At 39.2% G+C, this 24,286-nt stretch overlaps 1 protein-coding gene across 3 annotated transcripts in view; it reads left to right on the plus strand.

The window, feature by feature from the left end:
- DOCK8 (dedicator of cytokinesis 8) overlaps nucleotides 1–24,286 on the plus strand; it is a 204,188-nt gene that overhangs the window by 40,813 nt on the left and 139,089 nt on the right. For 2 of the 3 annotated variants that reach the window (XM_087444522.1, XM_087444521.1), the window contains exons 2-4: nucleotides 4,385–4,487; nucleotides 16,279–16,454; nucleotides 19,185–19,256. In XM_087444522.1, coding sequence (XP_087300648.1) covers nucleotides 4,385–4,487; nucleotides 16,279–16,454; nucleotides 19,185–19,256 — 351 coding nt within the window. Of the gene's footprint in view, nucleotides 1–4,384; nucleotides 4,488–5,454; nucleotides 5,578–16,278; nucleotides 16,455–19,184; nucleotides 19,257–24,286 lie in introns of those variants that run through there. The other variant, XM_087444523.1, reaches the window with a different exon arrangement.

Below are 24,286 nucleotides of genomic sequence, written 5' to 3' on the forward strand. Positions count from 1 at the left end.
AGAAGCCTCCTAAGCATTCCTAGGCTGAATTAGTAACTCCTTCCTCTTTGCATACAAGGCTCTGTGCACATTCCTGTATTATAATACTTATCATATTGTATTATAAATATTTCTTCAGTTATCCATCTGTCCTCCTCCCTCCCACCCACTGGACTGAGCTTCCAGGAGCAGCAATAGTATCTTCTTGGACTTCAATCCCTAGCACTTGACAGAGAGCCTGGCACTTTGTGTGCCCTCGATGTTTTATGAGTGAATGAATGAATGAACCAGCCACTCTCTCATAGTCTTGCACTATCCGTGAATCTTATGCTCTATTGGACATAAAAATCACCTGGAGTTGCTGGTTAAAAATGCAGTTTTCCAGGCCACACCACAAGAGTTGCTGATTCAGGACTAAGGTAGCATCTAGGAATCTGCATTTTTATTAAGCAGCTGATAATTTGATGCAAGAGGGTTGATTTAGACACTGGGATGCTAGGTGTTCTCTTGAGTGACAGTCCGTATCAGTAAACTTAATAGCTGATGTTTACAAAATTTTTTAAAATTCCGAGTAGTGCACCTATGCCTGCATGCTACTTGATATGTACACATCTTTTTTTAAAATGATGAACTTAAGCAACTTTACAGGAGAAAGAACTGAATGGGGTACTTATTAAACTTCCTTTATATAACTACCAAGAGGATTTCTGATCCGTGTGGTATATTTACACATATATTGTTAGATATTTGTATTCAATTCCTCATATGACTTTTTATTTTAACTTATTTTGTATGCACATTTCCGTGGGTCAACCTAGTTCATATTTTAGTTATTTTAAATGGTAAAATCATATTTCATGTATTTTATGCTATTATTTACTCAGTGATCTCCCTAATATTGGATGCTTTGATTATTTTCAATTATTGGCTATTACATACAGAGTTTTTATGCTCATTTTGCTCAAATTATATTTATGTTTGTATGAATTCCATGGGGTATATTTTCCAAAGTGAGATGATTAGATAAAAGAGTGATCAGAGCTTTATAGTTCTCGTTGAATATTGCAGCATTACTTTCCAGACACTGAACCAGTATACAACCCCCCAGGGGGTGGGGCATGCTGGTTTTCCCACAGCTTCACCAACATGTAATTTTATCATTCCAGCCTCTGTTTGCTAGTTTAATAGGTGTGTAGGGCCTCTCCAGAGATATTTTATTTCCAAGTTCTGTAAGTGATACAAAGTAATTTTTTTCCACGTGGGATGATTCACTATTTTCATTTTAAGGACAAACAATTCTTCTCCATATTTGACAGTTTTGAAGGGAGAGGTTTAATTCCCTTTTGTAGAATTGATCCTGTAGGAATAGGAAATAGGATCTGCGTTAGGTACTGGGGCAGGCTCAGTGTGTCAGAGAAGAAGATTGGTTGTATAGTTCTGAATTAGGAAACTTATGTGGAAGGCTGCAGCAGAAACACCATCTGACCCTGTTTAAGACGGACTGGAGACCAGAAACATTCTGATTTCATGATGAAAAAAGTATTGGGGCTTTGGCGTAGGACGACAGATTTTGCATCAAAAAGAAAGCAAGAACCTATCCCTCCTGCCATTCTTTGATTCTCTCACAATGCCGCTCCGTTTCCTGAACATTTCTAGACATCCCCATTTCAGGTAGACCCCTCTGGTCTATGGCAGGAAGGGTTTTTAAATGGCCATGAAACTAAAAAATGTTATTTGAGAGGTCTTGCGGGGAGGACTTGGAGGCTGAAGACTGAGGAGCTGTCGGTCACATCTGTGAAAAGTCAGCTCAGTCGCAGAAAAGGGCCTTTACTTGGTTGTCTCGGCCCTATGTGACTATGGTCATCTTATTAAGTAAGCAAATAAGTGGTCGCTGTGCTGGTTTGAGTTCCTGTGGTGCGAAACCCAAGATACAATGTTGTTTATGCAAGATGGGCCTTTTGTTTTGGGCAGTGGTCTAATCTGTTGACTTTTTAAAAATTGGTGACTGTCCAACTTGTAATGAAAATCATCCTATTGAGAACTTGGAATCAAATTCTGAAAAGCTTCTTCCATTCCTGGCTGTTACTAAATTTGGGAATTTTTGCCTTCACTGTTGTTTTGATAGAATACTTACACACACTTAGGTCTATATCTATATCTATATCTATATCTATATCAGCTTTATTTAGAAATAATTCACATACCACACAATTCATTCATTTAACGTGTACAATTCAGTAATTCTTAATGTATTCACAGAGTTGTGCATCCATCTCCACGATCAATTTTAGAACACTTTTGTCACCCCAAAAAGAAACCCCATTTCCATTAGCAGTCACTCTCCATTTGCCTCCAATGTTCCCGGCTCAAGGCAACCACTAATCTACTTTCTGGCTCTATAGATTTGCCTGTTCTGGGTATTTTATATAAGCAGTCATACATGTGGTCTTTTGGTTTAGCTGATTTCACGTAGGGTAATGTTTTCAAGGTTCATCCATGTCATGGTATATATCGATACCTTTTTCCTTTTTATTGCTGAATAATATTCCATTGTATGATATACCACATTTTGTTTATCCATTCCTCAGTTGATAGACATTTGGGTTGTTTCCACTTTTTGATTATTATGAATAATGCTGCTATGAACATTCACGTGTAAAATTTGCATGGAAGTATGTTTTCATTTCTCTTGGATATATATCTAAGAGTGGAATTGCTGGGATATATGGGAATTCTATGTTTAACTTTTTGAGAAACTGCCAAACTGTTTTCCAAAGGAGCTGCACAGTCTTACGTTCCCACCAATAATGTATGATGCTCCAACTTCTCCACATCCTTGCCAACACTTGTTATTACCCATCTTTTTTGTTATAGCCCTCCTAGTGGTTGTGAAGTGGCATCTTGTGTGGTTTTGATTTGCATCTCCCTGATGGGTAATAGAATGCTTACTCCTTATCCTAGTGTTTTCTTATACTTTTAAAAAATTAAATGAGGAAAATGTCTCAGGAAATTAAGGAGTACGATTAGCATGGGCGGCTTGAAGCTTCTCTGGGGTCTCACACACCACTGCCTCATAATGTGAGGGGCCACCGCGGGCGCGAATGTGCTCCGGTCATTGTCTTCCATTCGTGTATCCATTCATCATTCAGAATTCTGGGGAGGAGAGATAATTGTCCTGTGTGGGGTTATGTGCCCACCCCTTTGATTTGTAGTTGTGTCTAGACAGTGTACAACATGCGTGTGCAAATCCTGAAAGGAAACTGAGGTGCTCTTGGGTTGAGAGAATGGATGCCACAGGTAGGACTGGAATAGGTGTCCTGTCTCTTTAGATGTACCGCATTGCCGAATTTGGGAGCCAAGCGGACCATGCCAGAAACCTCATCATGCAGGGTAATTAATAACTATGCCTTAGCACATGTTATAATGGAGAAAATATAACAAGCTTTATTTATAATATTTAAATATTTTAAAATTTTAATTTTTAAAATTTATATATCCCTTTTTTGGATATGCAGCATATTTCAAATATATGATCTCATTTGATCCTCAATAATCTCTGTTAGTTTGTAGTTATACTCTATAGTGGCCTCATTATGGTTTAAATACTCTTTTGTGAACCAGCCTAAGAATCCAACCACCAACAACTGGTTTAGTGAGAAAATGTGTTCCGAGTTCCAAACAAATGACTAACAAATGAGTGCCCAATAGTCAGTCTGCTTGTAAGCCAGGGTAGCAGTGGTCAGCAGCTCATGCCAGCAAGTGTGAGGAGACAGTGGAGAACAACTTTCATGTGCCCGGTTGCTGGCTACCAGGGATGTTGGCTGAGGGCTCAACAGTGTCCACATGGGTAACTCAAAGGACCACTCCACTAGGAGCAATTTGGAAAAAAACACAGTCTTTGGAATTCCAGGTAGCATCTAAGGTGCCTGCAGGGAGGTAGAAGTGTTCATGTAACACTAGAGAATTTTCTGTTATAGCAGGCAGCCAACCGGAAGGGTTCAACTGCTTGAAATGAGAATGGCTGGATCAAAATGGCGGCTCAGTGTTTGAAGGACTCCTGTCAGAGACCAGATGTCCTCATGCAGAGACAATGCCTCTGAATGGCCTGGGAAGAAGGAGCCAAGTGTCCTGGATCTTTTCCTTGGGCCTCAAACTCTTCCTCCTCCTGGTACTGGGCAAGAGCCATGACTGTAGGCATCCTGGCCTCTGTGAACTTCTCAATGGTATATATTATCAGACAAAAGCTTCAATGTCCACTCACAGGCCACAGAGGACATTTTAGTCAGTTCGGCCAATCGCCCAGTCAAAGCATAAGTTTTGTAACGTAATATCAAAGATTGTATCTATAACTGTGATGATTTCTTAAAATAACCACTTCATTTAGATTTTTCTATTTTAACCCAAGGTATTCTTCAGCGGAAATAAGGAAACAGTTTACTCTACCACCAAATCTTGGCCAGTACCATCGACAGAGCATAAGTACCTCTGGCTTCCCCTCTCTTCAACTAGTAAGTATGGGTGATAAGTTTGCTTAGAGAATGGTCAAGTGCAGGACTACCTAGCCTATGCTTCTGCTTCCTGATTCTCCTTACATCTTCCCACTGCCACCTTACACCTTCAGCCACCAGTTATTAGCTCTGTGACCACTTTTTGACCTCAGACAATTTCCCTCTCTCCCTCCCTCAACTAGGGCTTAGAGTACAAAGTGGACCTCCAGGGGTGGTGGTTGTGCAATCTCTGGACTTAGTGGACTTCCAGGCTGCTTGATTTCACCCAAATTATGATTCATATTTTGGGGAGGGGGAGGATTAGCCTGGAACTTTACTACCATTTGTAAGATGCTTTCATATGGAAAAATGTATTCCAAAATCTGAAAAGCCAAGTTATAAACCTTAATTTTTTTAAATCATTTTCTTGGAAATGTAATTTACATACAATCAAATTCACTCATTTTAGGTGTACGGTTTGATGAATTTGGCCAATTTATAGTTATTTAACCACTACTCAATCAAGATATAGAACAGTCATTCTTACTTTAAAAAGTCCCACCGTGCCCCTTTGCAGTCCATCTCCTCACTCAACCTCCAACCCCTAGTCCTGGGCAATCACTGATCTGCTTTTGTCATCATAATTTTGCCTCATCTGGAACTTCAGATAACTGGAATCAGACAGTACAAAGCTTCATTTTTAAAACACACTCCCCCTTTTAAGTTGAAGATTGTCTACATTTTTATATTAACACCAATTGTCCAGCGTGCATATATGTGTTATATTATTTGAGGACTAAATGCCAGCATGTGCCAAGTGGGATAAATCTGACTTAAATGAAATGGTTTGTAAACCCGAAGCGGATATTCACTTCCTTTGTGAGAGAGCTACAGCCTCCACTGTACTCACTTCCTCACCCTCAGCAGAGCTGCGCTCTCTTGCTAGTTCTAGTGGTTATCTGGAGGAGTTAGGGTATGTTTTGTTTCTCTCTTACTACTTCAGCACTACTTCTGCTCTTAGAAATTTTGTAACCTTCCACTCGGTTTCCTGTAGCCGCCATTTTGACTCCTGTAACAATTTACACGCCGTGTAAGTGTGTATCTTTTAAAGGTATGTTTATTGGAGTGATTTGTGGTTATTTCAGTAGGATAATTTGTGGGTTGTGTCATTGATGAAACAGTAGTACTAAAAAACGTATAGCACCTTTTACTGCAAGAGGTAACTTGCAATGACATTCTTCAAAAAAATCTATTTATGACTCCGGTGGCTTGCTAGACTGCCCTTTTTATTTATACTTTCTTATCTGTTTCAAAATTACAGATTATAATAAAAGCACATCAAGTGCATAATGTCCATGCTTTCAGATATATTAGATAAGCTTTAAACCAAGAGAGATTAGGTGTGCTTTTTGGTTTAATTTGGTGCTAATATATATTTCATTGAAAACCAAAAAAATTATTTTTACATTTCTGACTCAAATTGTATTCCAGAATATGCAAAATGCAGTTAAAAAATTATTGAATACACTTTTATGTCTTAAACAAGGTGGGGAGGTGTGGTTTGGTGCTTTGCTTCTCTGTAAATAAAGATTGTGGCTTTCTGCGGTAGCTGTCTTGAGAAATAGTGTGGACATCACTGTTCAGAGGCTTTAAGGAAGTTTAGCTAGCAGGCTTAACCCCTTCTCCGCATGCCACCTCTGACGTTAATGCTGCAGCCGTCAATTTCTTCAGGAGAAATCTTTTATTTTTTTAAAGTTCCAAAGAAAAAAATTGCTTACTATTTGCAGGTGTTCTTTTGGTAGTTATGCTGCCTTATCAGTAGGTTTTGACGAAAGTGAATTTTGGTGAATTACTTCATTAACTAGGTAGTCAAGTTACCATGTGGCGTGACTACCCATTTTCTAATAGAAGATATCAAAGTAGCAAAAATATTTAACTATACAAGAATCATGTGTTCCTACCTGTGATAATTTATTCCTGGTTCTATCTGCAAATGAATATCCTTTAAAATATATTACTCCTGGTTAGTTTAGTTTAGTTTAGTTTTCTGAATATCTTTTCCCAGATCTCTATTCCAGCTTCAGCACAGTCTGCTGCCCCTGTTCCTTCTCGTTACCTGACCGAAGAGCAGGAGGCATGAGGGAGCCAAGAGGCCTGAATTTGTTTCCCTTTTTTTTTTTTTTATGGATGGCCTGCTTAGGAAATCACCCTAATGTTTACATGCTTGTAGTGTTGTAATGTCAGAGGGAAGTGGCTGTTCTTTCCCTTGAGTCATCTTCCCAATTGAAGGTTCCTCCAACAGAAATCATTGACTTAAACGTGGTGATCCCCCTCTACCTTAAAAAGGAATTATTTCATTTCATAGAATCAGCAAGATTCATTTCGGGCAAGGCAGAGGAGTAGTTTATCATCTAAAGACTCAAACTGAAGCAGCTTTAAAAAACTTTTCTTAAATGAGAAGCCATAGACTGTTCATTGTATTATTTTGGATGATTGAAAAATAAGATTAAGAGCATTTTGACCTTTGTTTCTCTTACCTTTGTTTATATGACCACCATTTCTACAACTCCACATGCTTATACAAATGGTTGTTTAATTTTTAAAAGTATTTAATTGGCGCCAAGTTATTTAAAACCCAATCAGTTATAAGTTTGTTGTTGTTTTGCAAGAGGTGAGAACTTGAACTCAGATGGATCTGGAGTGAAGTTAACTGTCACTTATTAGATATATAATTTGGGGCAAGTTAACCTTTATGAAGACTTTAGTTTCTTCATTTGTGATATTGGCATAATAGTACTACCCCTATTAGAGTTAATATAGAATGATATAATAGATGCTGTGTAAATAGAGGCTAATACTGCTGTCTATGTATTTGGCACTATGGAGACACTGGGAGATTAAAAAAAGATGGAAGGTGTTGAGTGTGGTAGGTATTCAGAAGAGAGAAAGATCCATGATATAATAGTAGGTAAAGGCTTGATGGAGAAGGCTGAGAGGACTTAGAGGAAGGTTCTCAGCCCTAACTGCCCATCAGAATCGCCCGGGACCTTTAGAAACATACCTGTTGCCAGGCCCACCATAGAACAATTAAATCAAAATCCTAGAGATGGAGCCCAGGCATTAGTATGTTAAAGTTCCCTGGGACTTTATCATGTGTTCCAGGTTAAGGATGCTTTAAAGAACCTACAAAGGTAGAAGTGTTCCAAATAGGAGGAAGAACATAAAGAAGGGTCAAGTTTCTTTTGTTGTCCTAGTTGCTCTGAATTTCGGAAAGTGTGGTAAGCAAGGATCACTTGCCAACTCTATGGATGTATCCTTATATAAATATAATGGCTTTCTGTCATAAATCTGATAAATCAAATGAGAGGAAGGGCGTGGTTGATTTTTTTTTTTTTTTGGTTTTATTGGGTGTTTGTATTTTAACTCTAATTGTAAATGTTAGCTGTGATGATTACGTGTACATGCATTTTCAAAGCAGGTAAAATATTTTCAAATTTTGCATTTTTGAATATGAAGAGGATTCACCATTTGCAGTTGGTTTTTTAGACATGATGACAGAATGTCCTGGACCAATTTGACAAGCCTGTCAGAGTCCTTTGTGACCAGTGCCAGAGAAGGTGGCCTTACGTGTAGAACCGCCTGTTGGCTTTGGCATTTTCCATGGCCACAGCCATGCAAACAGATTGGCCAGACAATGCCAACAATGCATTGTTGCAATGCCAGACAGTGCCCGCCTCTGATGCCAACCACCTACATAGGCAAACAACTCTATATTTGATGTCTCATTAAAATGAAACTGTGAAATACTAAAACTATTTTTCTACATTTGATATCTTCATTAAAATGAAACTGTAAAATACTAAAACTGTTTTCTGACTATTCAAAGCAGAAAGGGGAGTGGAACACACAAAAGAAGAAGGGGTTGGGATCTATACACTAGGGTAGAAAGAAAGATTTGAGACACTATGTATGTGGTTAATAACCTTAACCTACATTTTTTATAGAGGGAAAAATCCTATTTTTAAAAATGAGAATGGAGAGATTTGAAGTGAAATGGAATGAATCAGCTGGACCATAACGGCTCTGGCTGAAGAGAAGGATGTAAAAAGCCACATCCTGGATGTTATGTACCAAACACCATGGTTACATGACATGTTTGTATATAACATTTATGTAAAAAAAAAAAAGAAGAAGTCTTGTACCTTAGAAAGCATTTATTTTTGTTGTGTTTAAGCTTCTGTGCAATAAAGCAACCGTTTTCTTTTACCGCTAAGGATGACCTAAACAGCAGGTCACTTGATAAATATGGTCTTCTTTTCTTTTTCTGATGCTATTGTTCTTTTGTGCTTCATCTTTCAAAGAGTTGTGCTATTCTTAGGTTTCACTGATTTCACTGGAGGGGACATGATGGAAAATGAAGATCTTAACATAGTTATCATGCAAATTCACAGTGGAAGATAAAATGAAAGAGTGGCACCCTGCATGCAGAGCAGGAGTTTCATTACTGTCGTTGTAAAGCAGGGGAATCAAACCCATCTTGGTGAAAAGAGATTGATGCCCATGATGGCATGTCAACATCTTCCACTGAGTGGCATCAGTGGAAGATGCAGGGAAGAAGCAGGGAAGTATTGTTTAATCTAAGCCATGAAGTACTTTGAAACCACTGAAGCCAAAAGAATCTTACTGTCTTCAGCTCTGTTTACTTAAATACAGTAGAGAGATGAGAGGATTGTCTTAACCATTCATTCATTCAAGAAATATGTATTGGGTCTCATTCTGTACCAGGAACTGCTCTAGGAGCTGGGGGTACAGTAGTGAGTATAACAAAGGCTCTAGCCTCATGGAACTTATATTCTAGAATGGGAGACAGACAAATAGGTGAATGTAGAATATATCAAGGGGTAGTAAGGGCTTTGAAGAATGAAACAGGGAAAGGGAATAGAGAGTAACACAGAAGAGAGGCTGTTTGGATTGTCTATGAAGACCTCTCTCTGGAAAGGAGACACTTGGGAAGAATTCTGAATGAACTTGACAGGTATCTGAGGGAAGAGTATTACAGTCGGAAGGAACAGCCAATGCAAAGTCCCCAAGGCAGGAATGTGTGGCACGCTCCAGAAACAGCGAGGAAGCAGAGTGTGAGGTGAGCAGAGTGGGCAGCAGGAGATGAGATCATAGAGAAAACAGGGCTGGGTCATAGTCCTCAGAGTCCATGGAAGAACTTTGGCTTTTACTTTGATTGAGATGGGAAGTCACTGGAAGCACAGGCCCAGCCTGATCTGACTTTTTACAAAGATTGCTTATAGTGTTCTTTTCATAAGGCTCACTCTGGCTCCTATGTGAAGAATATACCAGGTTGGGGAGGACAGTTAGGAAGTTTCACAATAACTCAGGAAAGTAAGTTGGTGCTTTGGTATAGCGTGGTGGCAGTAGAAAAGGTGAGAAGTGGTTGGATTCTGGATATATTTCAGAAGTAAAGTGAATAGGATTTTCTGATGCGTAAGGTGTAGGGTGTAAGTGAAAGAGAGAAAGCAACATTGACTCCAAAGTTTTTACCCTGGGCAGCGGGTGGAATGGAATTGCCACTTGCTGAGATGTGGAGACTTGGAAGATATGGGAAGAGCAGATTGGCAGGAAAATTAAGAGTTAGTTTTGAATTTGTTATGTTTGAGAGGCCTATGTGATCTCCAAGTGGTGATGAAGAGATGTAATTAGAAAAATCAACCTGGATTTCAGGGCCAAGGTTGAGGCTGCAGATGTAAATTTGTAATTTAAAAAAGAAAGTATTTAAAGCCATGGGCATGGATGAGATCATCTGGGAGTAAATTCAGATTGAGAAGAGAAGATCTTTTAGGACTAAACCCTGGGGCCCTGCATAGTAGGAGGAGAACCTAGAAAAAGTGATGTTCCGAAGGTAGAGTGACCAACTGTCCCGATTTACCCGGGATTCAGGGGTTTCCTGGCACATGAATTTTCAGAGACTGAGACACACTAGGGACAGTTGGTCGCTCCCCATGTGAAGAAAGTGCTTCAAGGCCCAAGCACAAGGATATAGTGCTTCAACTATGTCCAGTGCTATAGATAAACCAAGACTGAGCAACAGCCATTGAATTTGGCAACATGAAGATCTTGGGTGATTTTTTTTTTTTTTTGTGAGGAAGATCAGCTCTGAGCTAACATCCATGCTAATCCTCCTCTTTTTTTTTGCTGAGGAAGACTGGCTCTGAGCTAACATCTATTACCAATCCTCCTCCTTTTTTTTTCCCCAAAGCCCCAGTAGATAGTTGTATGTCATAGTTGCACATCCTTCTTGTTGCTGTATGTGGGACGCGGCCTCAGCATGGCTGGAGAAGCGGTGCATCGGTGTGCGCCCGGGATCCGAACCCGGGCCGCCAGCAGCGAAGCGCACGCACTTAACCGCTAAGCCGCGGGGCCGGCCCCTCTTGGGTGATTTTGACAAGACTCGTCTCTTGTGAACAGCCAAGTAAATTTGAGAACTGCCCCCCCATAGGGGTAAACATGTACGAGGGTACAAGACCAGTGCACCTGGAGACATCATGCCTCTTCCCCCAGCCCCACCCAGAGCAGCGTGAAGTCTCCCCAGTGCTGTAACAAAGGACCCAGGTCCCTTGCGATTACCTGTGTGATTTGGGTCATTTAACCTCTCTGTTTTTCAATATCCTTATTTGTGAAATATTGTCCAGATTTGTTGTTTTAATCTGCCACCAGTGTCCAGTCTACACACTACACTGTGCTAGGAGCTACAAAGATTAATTTTAAACAGATATGGTTCTAGTGCTGTAGGAAATTTCAATATCAGAACAAGTCGAATCCTACCCCATGTCAGGAAAACTAGCCTTTGATGTGCATCAGAGGACAAGGAAAAGCTCAAACTCCCTTAATTAAAAAATGAATATTTGGCTGTGAATAATTTAAGCTTTTAGGGTGTTTATAATCTTTTTTTGTATTTCTCATCTTCTATTGCCCAGGCCTCTGAAGACAGTAGCTAGAAAGAAAGACTGCACAAGTCTTCACTAGAGAAGGGTTGAAAATTGGTGGAGGGCAGTGACTGTATCTCCTCAGCCTAGTGCCGGACCGATGTAGGACCCCAGTACTTGTTGAATGAATGAAAGTAAGTGTATTAGTGTGGGTTGACCCAGAGCGGCAGAACCAGTAAGGGATGCATATGCATGTATATTGAGGAATTGATTACAGGGAATTGGCTGACCCCCTGGTGGTGGCTGGCTAAGCAAGCCTGAAGTCCGCAGGGCAGTCAGGAAGGCAGGATCACAAGCAAGCTGGAACTCCGCAGGCATGAGCTGGAGCTTGGTGTCTCTGAACTTTGAGAGGGCCTCCACTTCTTTGATAAGGCATCCGACTGATTAAGTCAGGCCTCCCAGGACAATCTCCCCTTTGATTAACTTACAGTCAACTGATTAGAGGCTTTAATTACATTGGTAATATCCCTTCACAGCAGCATCTAAATTAGTGTTTGATTGTAACAGTAGAAGGTGTGTGTATGCTCCAAAATAGCTGTAGCCTCCCTTCCATCCTCCCACTCTGGCAAGAGAAAACTCTTGTAGCCCACCCTGTCTAGTAACATACTAGGAAGGGAATTTGGGGCATGTCATTCAGCCTAGCCAAGCTGACACACCACAAAGCCATCACAATAGATAAAGTCTGGTTTAGGATAATTTGAAGTCTTAAGTTGTTGTTTCATTAAGGAGTTTTTTATTTTGATTTTGATTATTAGGGGTTTTTTTCTTACATTATTTTAACAAATGGTAGACACAGTGTGATAATACATGGTATAAGGTGACCTTCCTTTAATTAATTACTTTATTTTTTATTGTGGTAACAGTGGTTTATAACATTATATAAATTTCAAATGTACATCATTATATTTCGATTTCTGTGTAGATTACATCACGTTCACCACCCGAAGACTAATTACTGTCCATCACCACACACATGTGCCTAATCACCCCTTTCACCCTCCTCCCTCCCCCCTTCCCCTCTGGTAACCGCCAATCCAATCTCTGTCTCTATGTGTTTGTTTCTTGTTGTTTTTATCTTCTATATATGAGTGAGATCATACAGTATTTGACTTTCTCCCTCTGACTTATTTTGCTTTGCATAATACCCTCAAGGTCCATCCATGTTGTCACAAATGGCCAGATTTCATCCTTTTTTATGGCTTAGTATTCCATTGTATATATATGCCACATCTTCTTTATCCATTCATCCCTTGATGGGCAAATGAGGTGACCTTCTCAAAATTACTTTGGATCATACAATGCAAACTAGTCTTGGGTCTCCACCGACTAGGAGACCACATATAGCTCAACTGCAGAGAAAACAAAAGCGTTAATTTTTATGTTTGGCCTTTAAGTGCCCAAGGGCCCAAGTCCTGCCTTAGGGACTGACCTTAGAATATGCCCACCCCATTCCCAAACTTCATCCCGTCACGAAATACAGTGCCACTATAACTCTCTTCAGTGTTTGTTTTTTCCCTTTGCTTATCACTCAGTAGGCACAGTGTATGTGTTTGTGTGTATGTGTTGGTTGCCTCCTAATAAAACCTGCTCTTGAGATTAAGACTTCAGATAGTTTAGAGAACAGAAATAATTTTTGGTTCCTGGTTATTATTTGAATTTGCAAGAGGAACAACTTGCTTGGAGGCCTAGTAAACAGTAGTTGGAGTCTCCACCCACTTGCCAACAGCAAGACTAGTTTACGTCAAGTTTGGAATGAACAGTTTCCTCCCTTGTTGGTTTCGGTATAAAAAGGGTAGGGGAGACTATTAAATGCCAGCTTGTGTGTAGTGCTAGAACTATACTCACTAATTCTATCATTACAGTTTGTGTTCACAGTCTATTCAGTCCTGAAATAGATTCAGACCCAAGAGTTTATGACTTTATGACCAATTGTTTATATTGCACTAGGCACAGTGCTACACAATTAGTGTACAATGGTGATACTGTGTTCTTTATCATAGCTCCCCCTCCAAAGATAGCGTTGTTTATATGTGAGAATGTGGCAGAAGTCACCAGCTCATGGTTGACTAGAGATCCATGGAAAGATGCATGAGAGTAGCTACCTGTACTCTTCTGTATCCTAGGACCCAACTCAGTGACTTGCATTCAGCAGATGCTCAGCAAATAATTGCTGGATGAGGGAGTCGGCCATCCTTTTCTCCCTGGTTCTTGGACAGCTTGTCCTATAGGTAATAGGCACTGCTATCAGCCAGGTTTTTCATCATTTGTGGCTTTGAATTTCAGGGACATAACAAGTATAATACTTTGGCTGGACCTGAATTTTTTTCTCTCTGATGATTTCACACAAATACCACTTCTCTGTGGAAGTTTCTACTTACTAGTTAGTGCTAATGTCGCATTGCTTCAAATTGTGCTTCAGTATAATTTTTAAGTATATATTTCTAGTGCCTCTGCTTGAATATTATTCATAATAAATTTACATTTATTATTACTTCAATTAATTAATTAATTACTTTACTATTATTACCTTGAGCAGCCAATCACATGAGAAGCTCAGAGTGGAACTTGTGGGTAGTGGTAAATGTGTTTTTTGAATCGCTTCCAAACACACTTACCATTGCCTTGTGTTTTAATTATTTCTGGAAATACAGATTCCCTGAAAAGCCCACAAGAGAAAAGAAAATTACAGTGGTTGAGAACATGAGCCTGCCTGGGTTTGAATTTCAGGTGGGCTACTTCCCAGCTGTGTGACCATGGGCAAATTATGAAATCTCTAGCCTTCAGTGTCCTCCTCTGTAAAATGGGGATAATTAGAGTGCATACCTTGTAGAGTTCTAGTGAGGATTAAGTGGAATAATGTGTGTAATGACCTAGCCTAATTTCTTGCCACATAGTAAGTGCTCAATAATTATTAGTCCAATGGGTATAAACTTTACAGTAATAAGATTGGGCATGCAAAAAGCACAGTTTTCTTCATTTCAAACTGAAGTCATTTCAGTCCCTGACTCTGAACTCGGTGCTGAGTGGTGGTAAAGAGGGAGAGAGCCCACTTTCTCCTTTGCAGTTGGTCTTATGTAGGTGTTGGTGGTAGACTTAGTCATTCTATGCATAGATGATGCCTGTTGTTCCCTCTGGCAGAGGTCCACAGTGTCCTTTGCAAACTCTGTCCCCACCTGGCTCCTGCATAGGCTGATCTTGGCTCCTTGAGTCCCTGCTGGTCCTGTTGCTTCATTTTGAGAGGGCCCCTGTAAGGACTATGGTCCTCTCCTTAGCTGACCTCCAGGTCCCCAGTCAGAACCAAGGGAAACTTCTTGGCTCTGTCACACCACGTGGGAGCTGAGGGGAACTAGGGGAGTGTCTTTGCTCTCTTCTACTGAAGTATGTCCTATTGCCTTCTCTTCTGCCCCTTTTGGCCTTCACAGCACAGGGCATTATTTAAGTCTGCCACTTTCGAGAATCTCAGACCAGAAGGAGGGCATATGTTTGCTCAATTTTCAGCTTTGTCATCACTCCCCAACATGTCACTCATGTCTCCGCCACCACAGGGACAGCAGGGCAGGGGAGGAGACGGGGCAAGCCGCATCTCCATTCTCTAATGCTGTGTCCTTTTGCCTCTTCAACAGCACTTGGTTCCTCTTCTCCAACTTGGAGCCCTTACGTCTAGTCTGGTGTCCGATTTCAGGGTGATGAAAAACTGGATTTGTTAGCACTTCCCGTGGATCTGTCCTTGTTTCATACCGAGGCAGTACAAGTCAAGAATCCAGGGTGTTTGTTCTGTTGGCCCATTGGGAGGCAGAGGTAGAGGGCACTACCTCCTTGGGCTGATGACTCCAAAGAGGCTGCCATAAATGAACGCCATCAAGCTGCTGCTGTTATTATTATTATTATTTATTATTATTATTACTACACAAGGCCACTCGATCTAAGTGATTCTTATACTCCCTTAGGCAGTGGTTTCTAAGTCTTTAGATTTCACAGGCAAGAAAACAGTATTTGTTGAATTGCCAATTTTATTTCATTGACTACAGAAAGTTATTTTTTTGAATTACTATCTATTTCTATCATTTCTTTTATCCCCTCCCTCTCCCACTGTAGAAGGATATGACTGAAGAGCAAAAAACAATCCTCTGAAAGCGGGTGCATTTAGCCATATGAAACCTCAGCTAATTGCCCTTAGTTTTCTCATTTAACTGCAGTCCAGTGAAAATGTCTTCTAGACCAGCAGCAGTCAGCCCAGCAGCGTCTGGAAATCACTGCTGTGGACTATTTCAGCCACCAAGTCTGGTTCACTGTGAGTTGTGATTATGAATGAAGTGCTTTCAAGGATCAACCTATAGGATAACTCAGGCCAGAGGAAACCCCGTCCCTAAATCCTCAGACACAAAGAGTGTCAAGTTTGCCCGAATTTCTAGAAAACTGCCTCCAATTCACTACTTCACTGTATTTGGGTAAACATGGCCTCAGAGAGCTTTTGCAGGAGAAATTATAAAAATTCAGCAAAGCCTTGTGATCTCATTTTGGATCTCCTCAGGATTCTTCATCAAGATGCAATTAAGCAGAGAAAAATTCTGCCTTGGGGTGTGATTTTAATTACTCATCGTGTTCCGACTTGACTTTTCGTGCTGCGTTTCTTTTCCTTTCTGTATCACTGCTTCTGTGTTTGACAGCTCCTCCAAAGACAGCTCCGCTTGGTTGTAACTAAGAGGAAAGTGCACTTACTGAGTGCAAAGGGGGCAAGGCAAATGTCTACTGTCGCCTTCGTGCTTGTGCCTGAAAACCGTGTGGGAACCTCCCTCTTCTTTTCCCTTCCCCTCCAGCCTCAGTTTTATGAGCCAGTGGAGCCGGTGGACTTTGAGGGACTTCTGATGACACACTTGAACAGCCTGGATGTGGAGCTTGCCCAGGAGCTGGGAGACTTCACCGAAGACGACCTGGACGTTGTGTTCACGCCAAAGGAATGTCGGACTTTGCAGCCCTCTCTGCCGGAGGAAGGGTAAATCATTTTCTTAAAATGTAGATGGGATTGTGCATGTCATGACTGTTATGGGTCAGGGGGCAGATGCCCTAATGCTGGAGTTGTTTTAAAAATAAACAAAGTTACTCAGTTCCATTAAGATGTGCAGGACGTCTATATGGTACGATGACCTACACGTGGATAGTTTCTTAATTGGTTTGACCAGAGGTTCTGAAAAGCCGTGTGGGGACTAAGCCAGTTAAAGGGATGCAGTGAGACAAAATGGAATGCTCAAGAAGAGGTGAAGAGTTCAGGCTCTGGAGCCAGGCTCTTGGTGTCAGCTCAGTGACCTTGGGCGAGTCATGTGACCTCACAAAGCCTCATTTTCTCCATTTGTAAAGATGTCAACATTTTTCATAATAATCATTGAAATGCCTCCATTCAGAAGCACTTTAATTGTTTCCAGATAAGAGACTGGATCAAGTCACAAACATAAGTTCAACCTACATTTATTGAGCATCTACTATATGCTGGGTACTGAGATAAAAAGATGAATAAGGCAAAGTGTCTTCCTTTGAAGAAAGTTTCGCCAAGTGAAAAAACAATGGGGAAAGCTCTGTAGAGTGAATATATGAATAGCTGTTTAGGGCTTGAGTTTCTACAGTGGGTGAGTCTATGTGTTTATAGGTGTGGGCATTAGCTCTTGGTATCAAACAATGGAATGATATCTAAATGAAGCTCTTGTTACTTCCATAGTGTAAAAAGCAACGTCTCTTTGGAGATTTAGGGTGAACTTTTATTTGCATTCATTTGCAAAACAAAATTAAGATTCACATCCTCTTGGACATTTTCAACCTTCTCATCTTCCCCAAACAGTCCCAGAAAGGAGATCATGAAACACGCCGCCTGCCCTCATTACACTGGGATATTCCAGTTCTATTTTGGATTTTATTTCATCGTAATTTAAGGGGGTTGGATGACAGTGATATGGTATTATTGTGACCTTTTGCTCTCTTGTTTAGATAGTTCTCATTCACATAGGAGAGCTGACCATATGCTCAGCAACAAGATTTTGAAAATACCCGCTTCCCAGAAAACACAAACATTGTGATCCTGGGGAAACATATTTCTCTGTGCTCAGTCCATTTATTCAGGTGTGACTTGAATATAGGTAATGTCTATTATTTTTACCTTTGGTAGAGAATCGTTTAATTTTATTTCCTTGTGTAAAATTTTGGGGTAATTGTCTTCAAGTGAGGTCAGAATCTTGGAAAAACCTGTTTAAAATACTTACAATAAATTTAGTGGTAGGAGGAGTTTTATTTTTTGAAATTTCATGGAAGAGGTAATTTTTTTCTTGGCATCAGTATTTGAGTATAATATTGCCTTGTCACCAGAGTTTATAACTAACACACTTTCTGTCTGATGACTTTAAAACAAACTACTATTTTAATCATTGCCAAAAAGTCTTCTGTATAATTAAAGCCCTGGAAGGCATCATCATCATCATCAGCGTAAACAATGGCTGGCTCCTGTGAAACCCCCTGTGCCTAGCCCAGACCTTTATGCTGAGCTGTGATGGTGTGGTGGTTATAAGCCTGTACTCACAGGTGAACTGCCTGGGTTCAAATCCCTGCTCTATCACTTGCTGGGTGACTTTGAGCAATATCTTTATCATCTATTCCTCTGCAAAATGAGAAGAATAATAGCTCCTGCTCTATGGAGCTGATTGAAATGAACGGAATTAATATATGTAAAGTGATTACATCAGTGCCTAGTGCATAATAAATGGTAGCTAAGTGTGAACTATCGTATATAGGTCATATTATGTGCCGGATGCTCTTCTAAGCACTTCATATATTAACTTATTCATCTTCATCACAGCTCTCTAAAGGAGGCACTCCGCTGTTACTATCATCACTTTAAGATGAGGAAACTGAGACACAGAAGGGTTGAGTGACTGGCCCAAGGTCACACAGCTCATAAGGAATGGGGCTGGGATTTGGGCGGTCAGGGTCCAGGGATCACATGTCTAACTTTTACGATATTTCGTCTAATACTAACAGCCATAAGGTGGGTACTGTTCTTATCCCCTTTTTACAAACAAGAAAATGAAAACTTATAGCATTTAGACCTATTTATCTCTAGTACCAACACATTTGGAAAACAGCAAAAACTCTGCTACTGTGGGGAATTGGTTATTTCTGATTTCAAGACTCAGAAGCATTGGAAGAGTCTCTCTCATGACCCGCTCCTAGGCAGGTAGACAAGAACCACTGGATTAATAAATCACTGACTGAAGCCAGTGCCTTTCAGCTCCTCACAGCCTGGGACAACTGTTCTTCTCCATGGCCTTCAAAAAGGAAAATATGCATGTCCTAACAGGGTTACACATGAGCAAAACATATGCCCAAATTACCCTGTGAGGAATTGGTATTTCTGCTTATTTCTCTTGTTTGTATGTGATTACAGCTAGTTCTACCTGTCTTGTGTTGGAATGCCCTCAAGGATAGGTACAGTTTAACATAATTCTCTATAATAAAGAAAACCCACGAAGCATAAAATGCTAACATGTTTGTCTCATCAAAGTAAAAATGTTACTTCCTCAGGAATATCTCAGACACTTGAAATGAGTCGATCAGAATGCCCCTAGCTTTCTCATTCGGTATGGATTTGAAATCATGCTGTTCTCCTGGGTTATGATAAGGGATTGTTTTGTTGTTTTGACTCAGTAATAACATGTTTTTATTTCATTTTCTACCTCATTAGAGTTGAATTGGACCCTCATGTCAGGGACTGTATTCAGACCTATATTCGGGAGTGGCTAATCGTGAACCAGAAGTAAGTTCATTTTTTTTCTCTTACATATATATTTATTTTATATATATATATATATTTTTTTAAAGATTTTATTTATTTTATTTTTTTCCCCCCAAAGCCCCAGTAGATAGTTGTATGTCATAGCTGCACATCCTTCTAGTTGCTGTATGTGGGACTCGGCCTCAGGATGGACGGAGAAGTGGTGCCTCGATGCACGCCCGGGATCAGAACCCGGGCCTCCAGCATCGCAGCGCGCGCACTTAACCACCAAGCCACAGGGCCGGCCCATATTTTTTTAATTAATAAAATTTTTTTAGAAGGTTTTAGGTTTACAGAAAAATTGAGTAGAAAGTACTGAGGGTTCTCATATACCCCCCACCCATCCCTAACAGTTTGCCCTATTATTAACATCTTGGGTTTTTTTTTTTTTTATACACATATCCCCAGATGATAGTGAATATCAATTTTAGGGTTACAAATAAATTTTAGCGAGTAGGCGAATTTGCAAATACAAAATCTGTGAATAATGAGAATTGACTGTATCTTGTATTCTCTCCTGCTCAAACGCCTTCTAAGGCTCCCTCCTGCCTACTATATCAAATATAAACTCCACCTGCTTGCCTTTCAAGGGTTTTAATAATCTGGCCCCACTCAATCTATTAAAATTTATTTCCATTAACTCCTGGAGCCATTTTCTTTCTCTGGGCCTGCCTCCCCTTCCTCACTATTCCACCACATAAACAACTCAGTCCTACCTCCGCACCTTTGCTCGTGCTGTTTCCCCTCTGAGCATGTCCTCCCTTTTTGCACCTGTTGGCCAAATCCTACCTATGGGTTAAAGATCAGATCAAATTTCTTTTTTCTTTGTGGAGCTTTCTCTGACTGATTTATCCTTTCTTGGTTGGATCTTACTTGAGTGTGGTACATTTGTTACAATTGATGAGCCAATATTGATGCATTATTATTAACTAAAGTCCATAGTTTACATTAGGGCTTATTTTTTGTGTTGTACTTTCTATGGGTTTTGACAAATGTGTAATGACATATACTGACATTACAGTATCATACAGAGTGGTATGAAAATAAAAATCCCCCGTGCTCAACTTAGTCATCCCTCCCTGGCAGTCACTTATCTTTTTACCATCTGCATATTTTTGCCTTGTTCCTCCATGACTTTTTGTGGCTTCATAGCTCATTTCTTTTTTTGCTGAATAATATTCCACCGTATGGATTTACCACAGTTTGTTTATTCATTCACCTATTGAAGGAGAAAGTTACACTTTAAACATAAAGAATAGAGCCTTTTTGTTTTGTTTCCGTTCTGCTGAATTATTAGGGGGCAAAAATAAATGAATTGAAACTTGGCCTCAGATTCAAAGGTAACATTTAAATTTGTGACTAAGAAATAAATTACGTGCTAGCCTTCCGGTCAAAAAGGCCCTTCTGTCCTGGGTTAATTAAATGTTCCATGACATTGTCCTGAGCTTTTTGTCCCCGTGCCACTGACCTGAACAGCGCTCTTTCATGAGAAACATCTACACACACTAAATTCCCAACCTGTATGTGTGTATGTGTTGCGGAGCTGGGTGGGAGTTGTCTGCAGATTGGGGGCATATCCCACTAGAAAAATATCAGAGAACCTTTGACAAGACATAGTAGTTTGAAATTCTGATGTCCTCACCTCTTCAATACTCCAGTAAGAATTACTGTTCCATACATATCCCATAGGATAAATGATGAAAGACTTTGGGGGTTGGGTTTTATCCAGCTCCTGGAAATGTGCCCTTGAATTTGTGCAGATGTTTTTTGGACTAATGTCAGTATGCATACCATTTTCAATAGCTAAGAAAGAGAAAGCATCGCTTGTAAAAAGTCATTAAGAGAAAGTTAGATGTTAATCCATCATCTGTCCTAATTTCTAATGCGAATGGAAAACTAAGTTTGCCAGGCAGTCAAATAAGATTATACTTTCCTGGTAATAAATAAAAGATTTCAGAACAAGTTGTACTCAAGCTTTTAAATGTTATAATTAGAGATACTTTCTGGACATTAAAGTTCTAAAAACATCTGAGAAGGAACAATAAATAGAAAGGTCCATTTTACTACATTTAGTTATTTTCTGTTTGGGAACTGCACTTTTTCATTCCTCATGGCAATTCCCATTGGAATATTCTTTTTTCTCTCTCTCTCTCTTGCACAAACTTAAAAGAAAAAAGGACTCTTTTTTAGGATACTCATTGTAGAAATTTTAGAAATGATAGGGAAACAAAAGGAGAAAACAAAAATTACTCAGTTTCACGATAGATAACCACCATTAACATTTGATGTATAGCCTTTGAATCATGTTTCTTTGTATATAATATTTGTATAAAAACTAAATCAGATTATAATACTATTTTGTAGCATGCTTTTTCAATCTTCACAGTAAGTGGTGAATATTTCTCTTTGCTATTAAATCTTTTTCCTCGACACAATTTTTTAAGTTGTTGTATAATGTATTTACACCGAAATTCATTTAACCAGTTTTAATGTTTAGATGATTTCCTGTTTTTCAGTGTTATACTCAAATACAGTAACATTCTTGTACACATCTATGATTTTTTTCCTTTGGAATAAATTCCTTTAAGAGGAATTTCAATGTCTAAGGGTACGCACAAAATTAAGGATTTGGGAATAATATATCAGAAAGGTTATTAACAATATATGCATGAATCCTCAGGAATATTGGATGTTATCTTTTAATAAATTTCCAATTTTATTTGTAAAAAGGCTGTCCTTTATTTGCATTTTCTTTGATAATTAGATTGGGCATCTTTTGTCCATATATTTGTTGGCCATTTGACATTTTTCCTTGGTGCTCTTCTTATTCATGAAATTTGCGCATCTCTGTTAATGTATTTGTCTGGTCTTGTTCATGTTTAGGATTGTTTTTATTTTTAAGGATATTAATCCTTCATATATTAAAAATTCCTTACCCAGTATGCTCTTTATCTTTTAAAATTGTTTATAATTTTTTTAACATTCAGAATTACTTATGTAGTAAAATCTGTATTGACAATTTCCCTTATTTCTATTTTTGCTATCATGCTTAAAATTTAGTTCACAAACCTAATGTTATTTACTAGGAATTTTGGATTAAAATGTTAATCCAGACTGTTAGCCACTTGTTTATTGTTCTGTTCCCTTATGTGTCTTCAGTTGTTTTTATCTCTTCTGTAGGAATAATAATTATATCCATATATTTATTCTATTCTAGTTTTTGTGTCTTTTTTTCCATAAAAAACAAAGCAATATCTGTTTTAACTGTATATTTGGCAACGTACTGGGGATGAGGATTGCCATTGGCCCCGTACTCTGTACACTTATGTAATGAATCGATTCCTTTCCCAGAAATTAGCTAATGGACACGTAGAAGTGTGCAACTTTGAAACTCATTGTCAGTTTCTGGCAAGCTTTGACTAGTGTTTTACTGAGGAAGCACCTTTTTCTACCCCACTGTTTGATTCTTTGGTGCTCTGAATCTGATACTCTGAACATGAAAGCTACGATTCCTAGCACACACTCCTCCCAGAGATCATTCTGCCCGTATATGGATCTATAATATTTACTTGTGGGTTGAATCCAATACACTATTGCCAGATGCCCTTCATCTCCCAACCCTACATACATTTTCAGCTCAGTTGTTTTCTATAAGTTGTTTCTATATGATTTGCAGAATCCTGGAAGAAAGAGAAAGGCAAGGAAGGTGGTGGTTCTGGTAGTGGCGCATATGAGTGAGACTAGGTGGAACTTGTGAGTGGCTTCACAGAGAACGCTCTTCATAGAGAATAATCTTCAGACTTCCAGCCAGTATAGACACTGACTGTTTAGAGTCTGGCAGGAAGGAAAATACCAAGTGCCTTCCTTTGGGTTTCCCTTTGGGGAGACAACTATGGTACATCCTTCTCTGTCCAGCTGCATCTGATCCACAGAGATTCTGTCCAGACTCAGGCATTAAGTTATCTGTTAGTCTGGGTGGGTTTCCATTTTTTTCTGGGTCTTCATAGGCAGTTTACTGGGAAGTTAGAGGAGGATGCAAAGGGGGTTGCTGGCTAGTTGTTACTTAGAGATTAATTAGCTCTCCTTTGAATTTATTATTTTACGTATCAAATAATGCATGCTTGTTTTGAAAGAAATCAAGTAATATAGAAGTGTATCAAGTAAAAAGCAAGTCTCTTGCCTCACTACTCGCTTGTTACCTGCACTTCTCTTCAACCCACTCTTAACTGCATAGAGGTTGCTGTGTAGGCTTCCAAATCTTCTTTTCAGGCCCTCACAAATATATATATGGATATTTATATTTTTGCATAAATATATGTGTATGCAAATACAATATATAAATATGTATGTATATTACATGTATATGCATAATATTTTTTTCAATAATATCTTTGACATCTTTCCATATCAGAGATCTATCCCTTTCTTTTAAAATGCTGCCTGTTTTTCCAGGAGTGAAGGAATATATCATAAGTTATTGACTCTTTTTCTCTATTGATGGATATTGTAGTTGTCTCCATTTTTCACAATTATAAATAATACCACAATGAACATCTATGCACATTTGCCCCTACACAAGTGTGAATATTTCTGAATGTAGAAATGGAACCAGTGCACGTGATACATTCTGAAAGTACTGCCAGATTCTTCTCCAGAAAAGTTGTGCTAATTCACTCCATTACCAACTGGGCATGAAACTGCCTTTTCCCTTCATATCTTTGCCAATGCTGGATATTATTAATTAAAATAAAATTTAAATTCTTCCAATCTTATTCTAATTATCATTTTAAACTGGAAGCTATTATACCTACTTTCTGAATATTGTTTCCTACCACTGAGTTTTCTTCTCTTATCTATTCTAAAATCCCAATTAAATACACATTTACCATACAAACTGAAGTCCCACTCCTCGGTATTTACCTGAGTGAAATGAAAATCTATCTTCACATAAAAATCTGTATGCAAATATTTATAACAGTTTTATTTGTAATTGCCAAAAACTAGAAATAACC

Source organism: Ceratotherium simum, chromosome 20 (genome assembly GCF_057802395.1).
Source record: "Ceratotherium simum simum isolate JZ-2026a chromosome 20, ASM5780239v1, whole genome shotgun sequence".
In the NCBI taxonomy this organism is placed as follows: domain Eukaryota; kingdom Metazoa; phylum Chordata; class Mammalia; order Perissodactyla; family Rhinocerotidae; genus Ceratotherium; species Ceratotherium simum.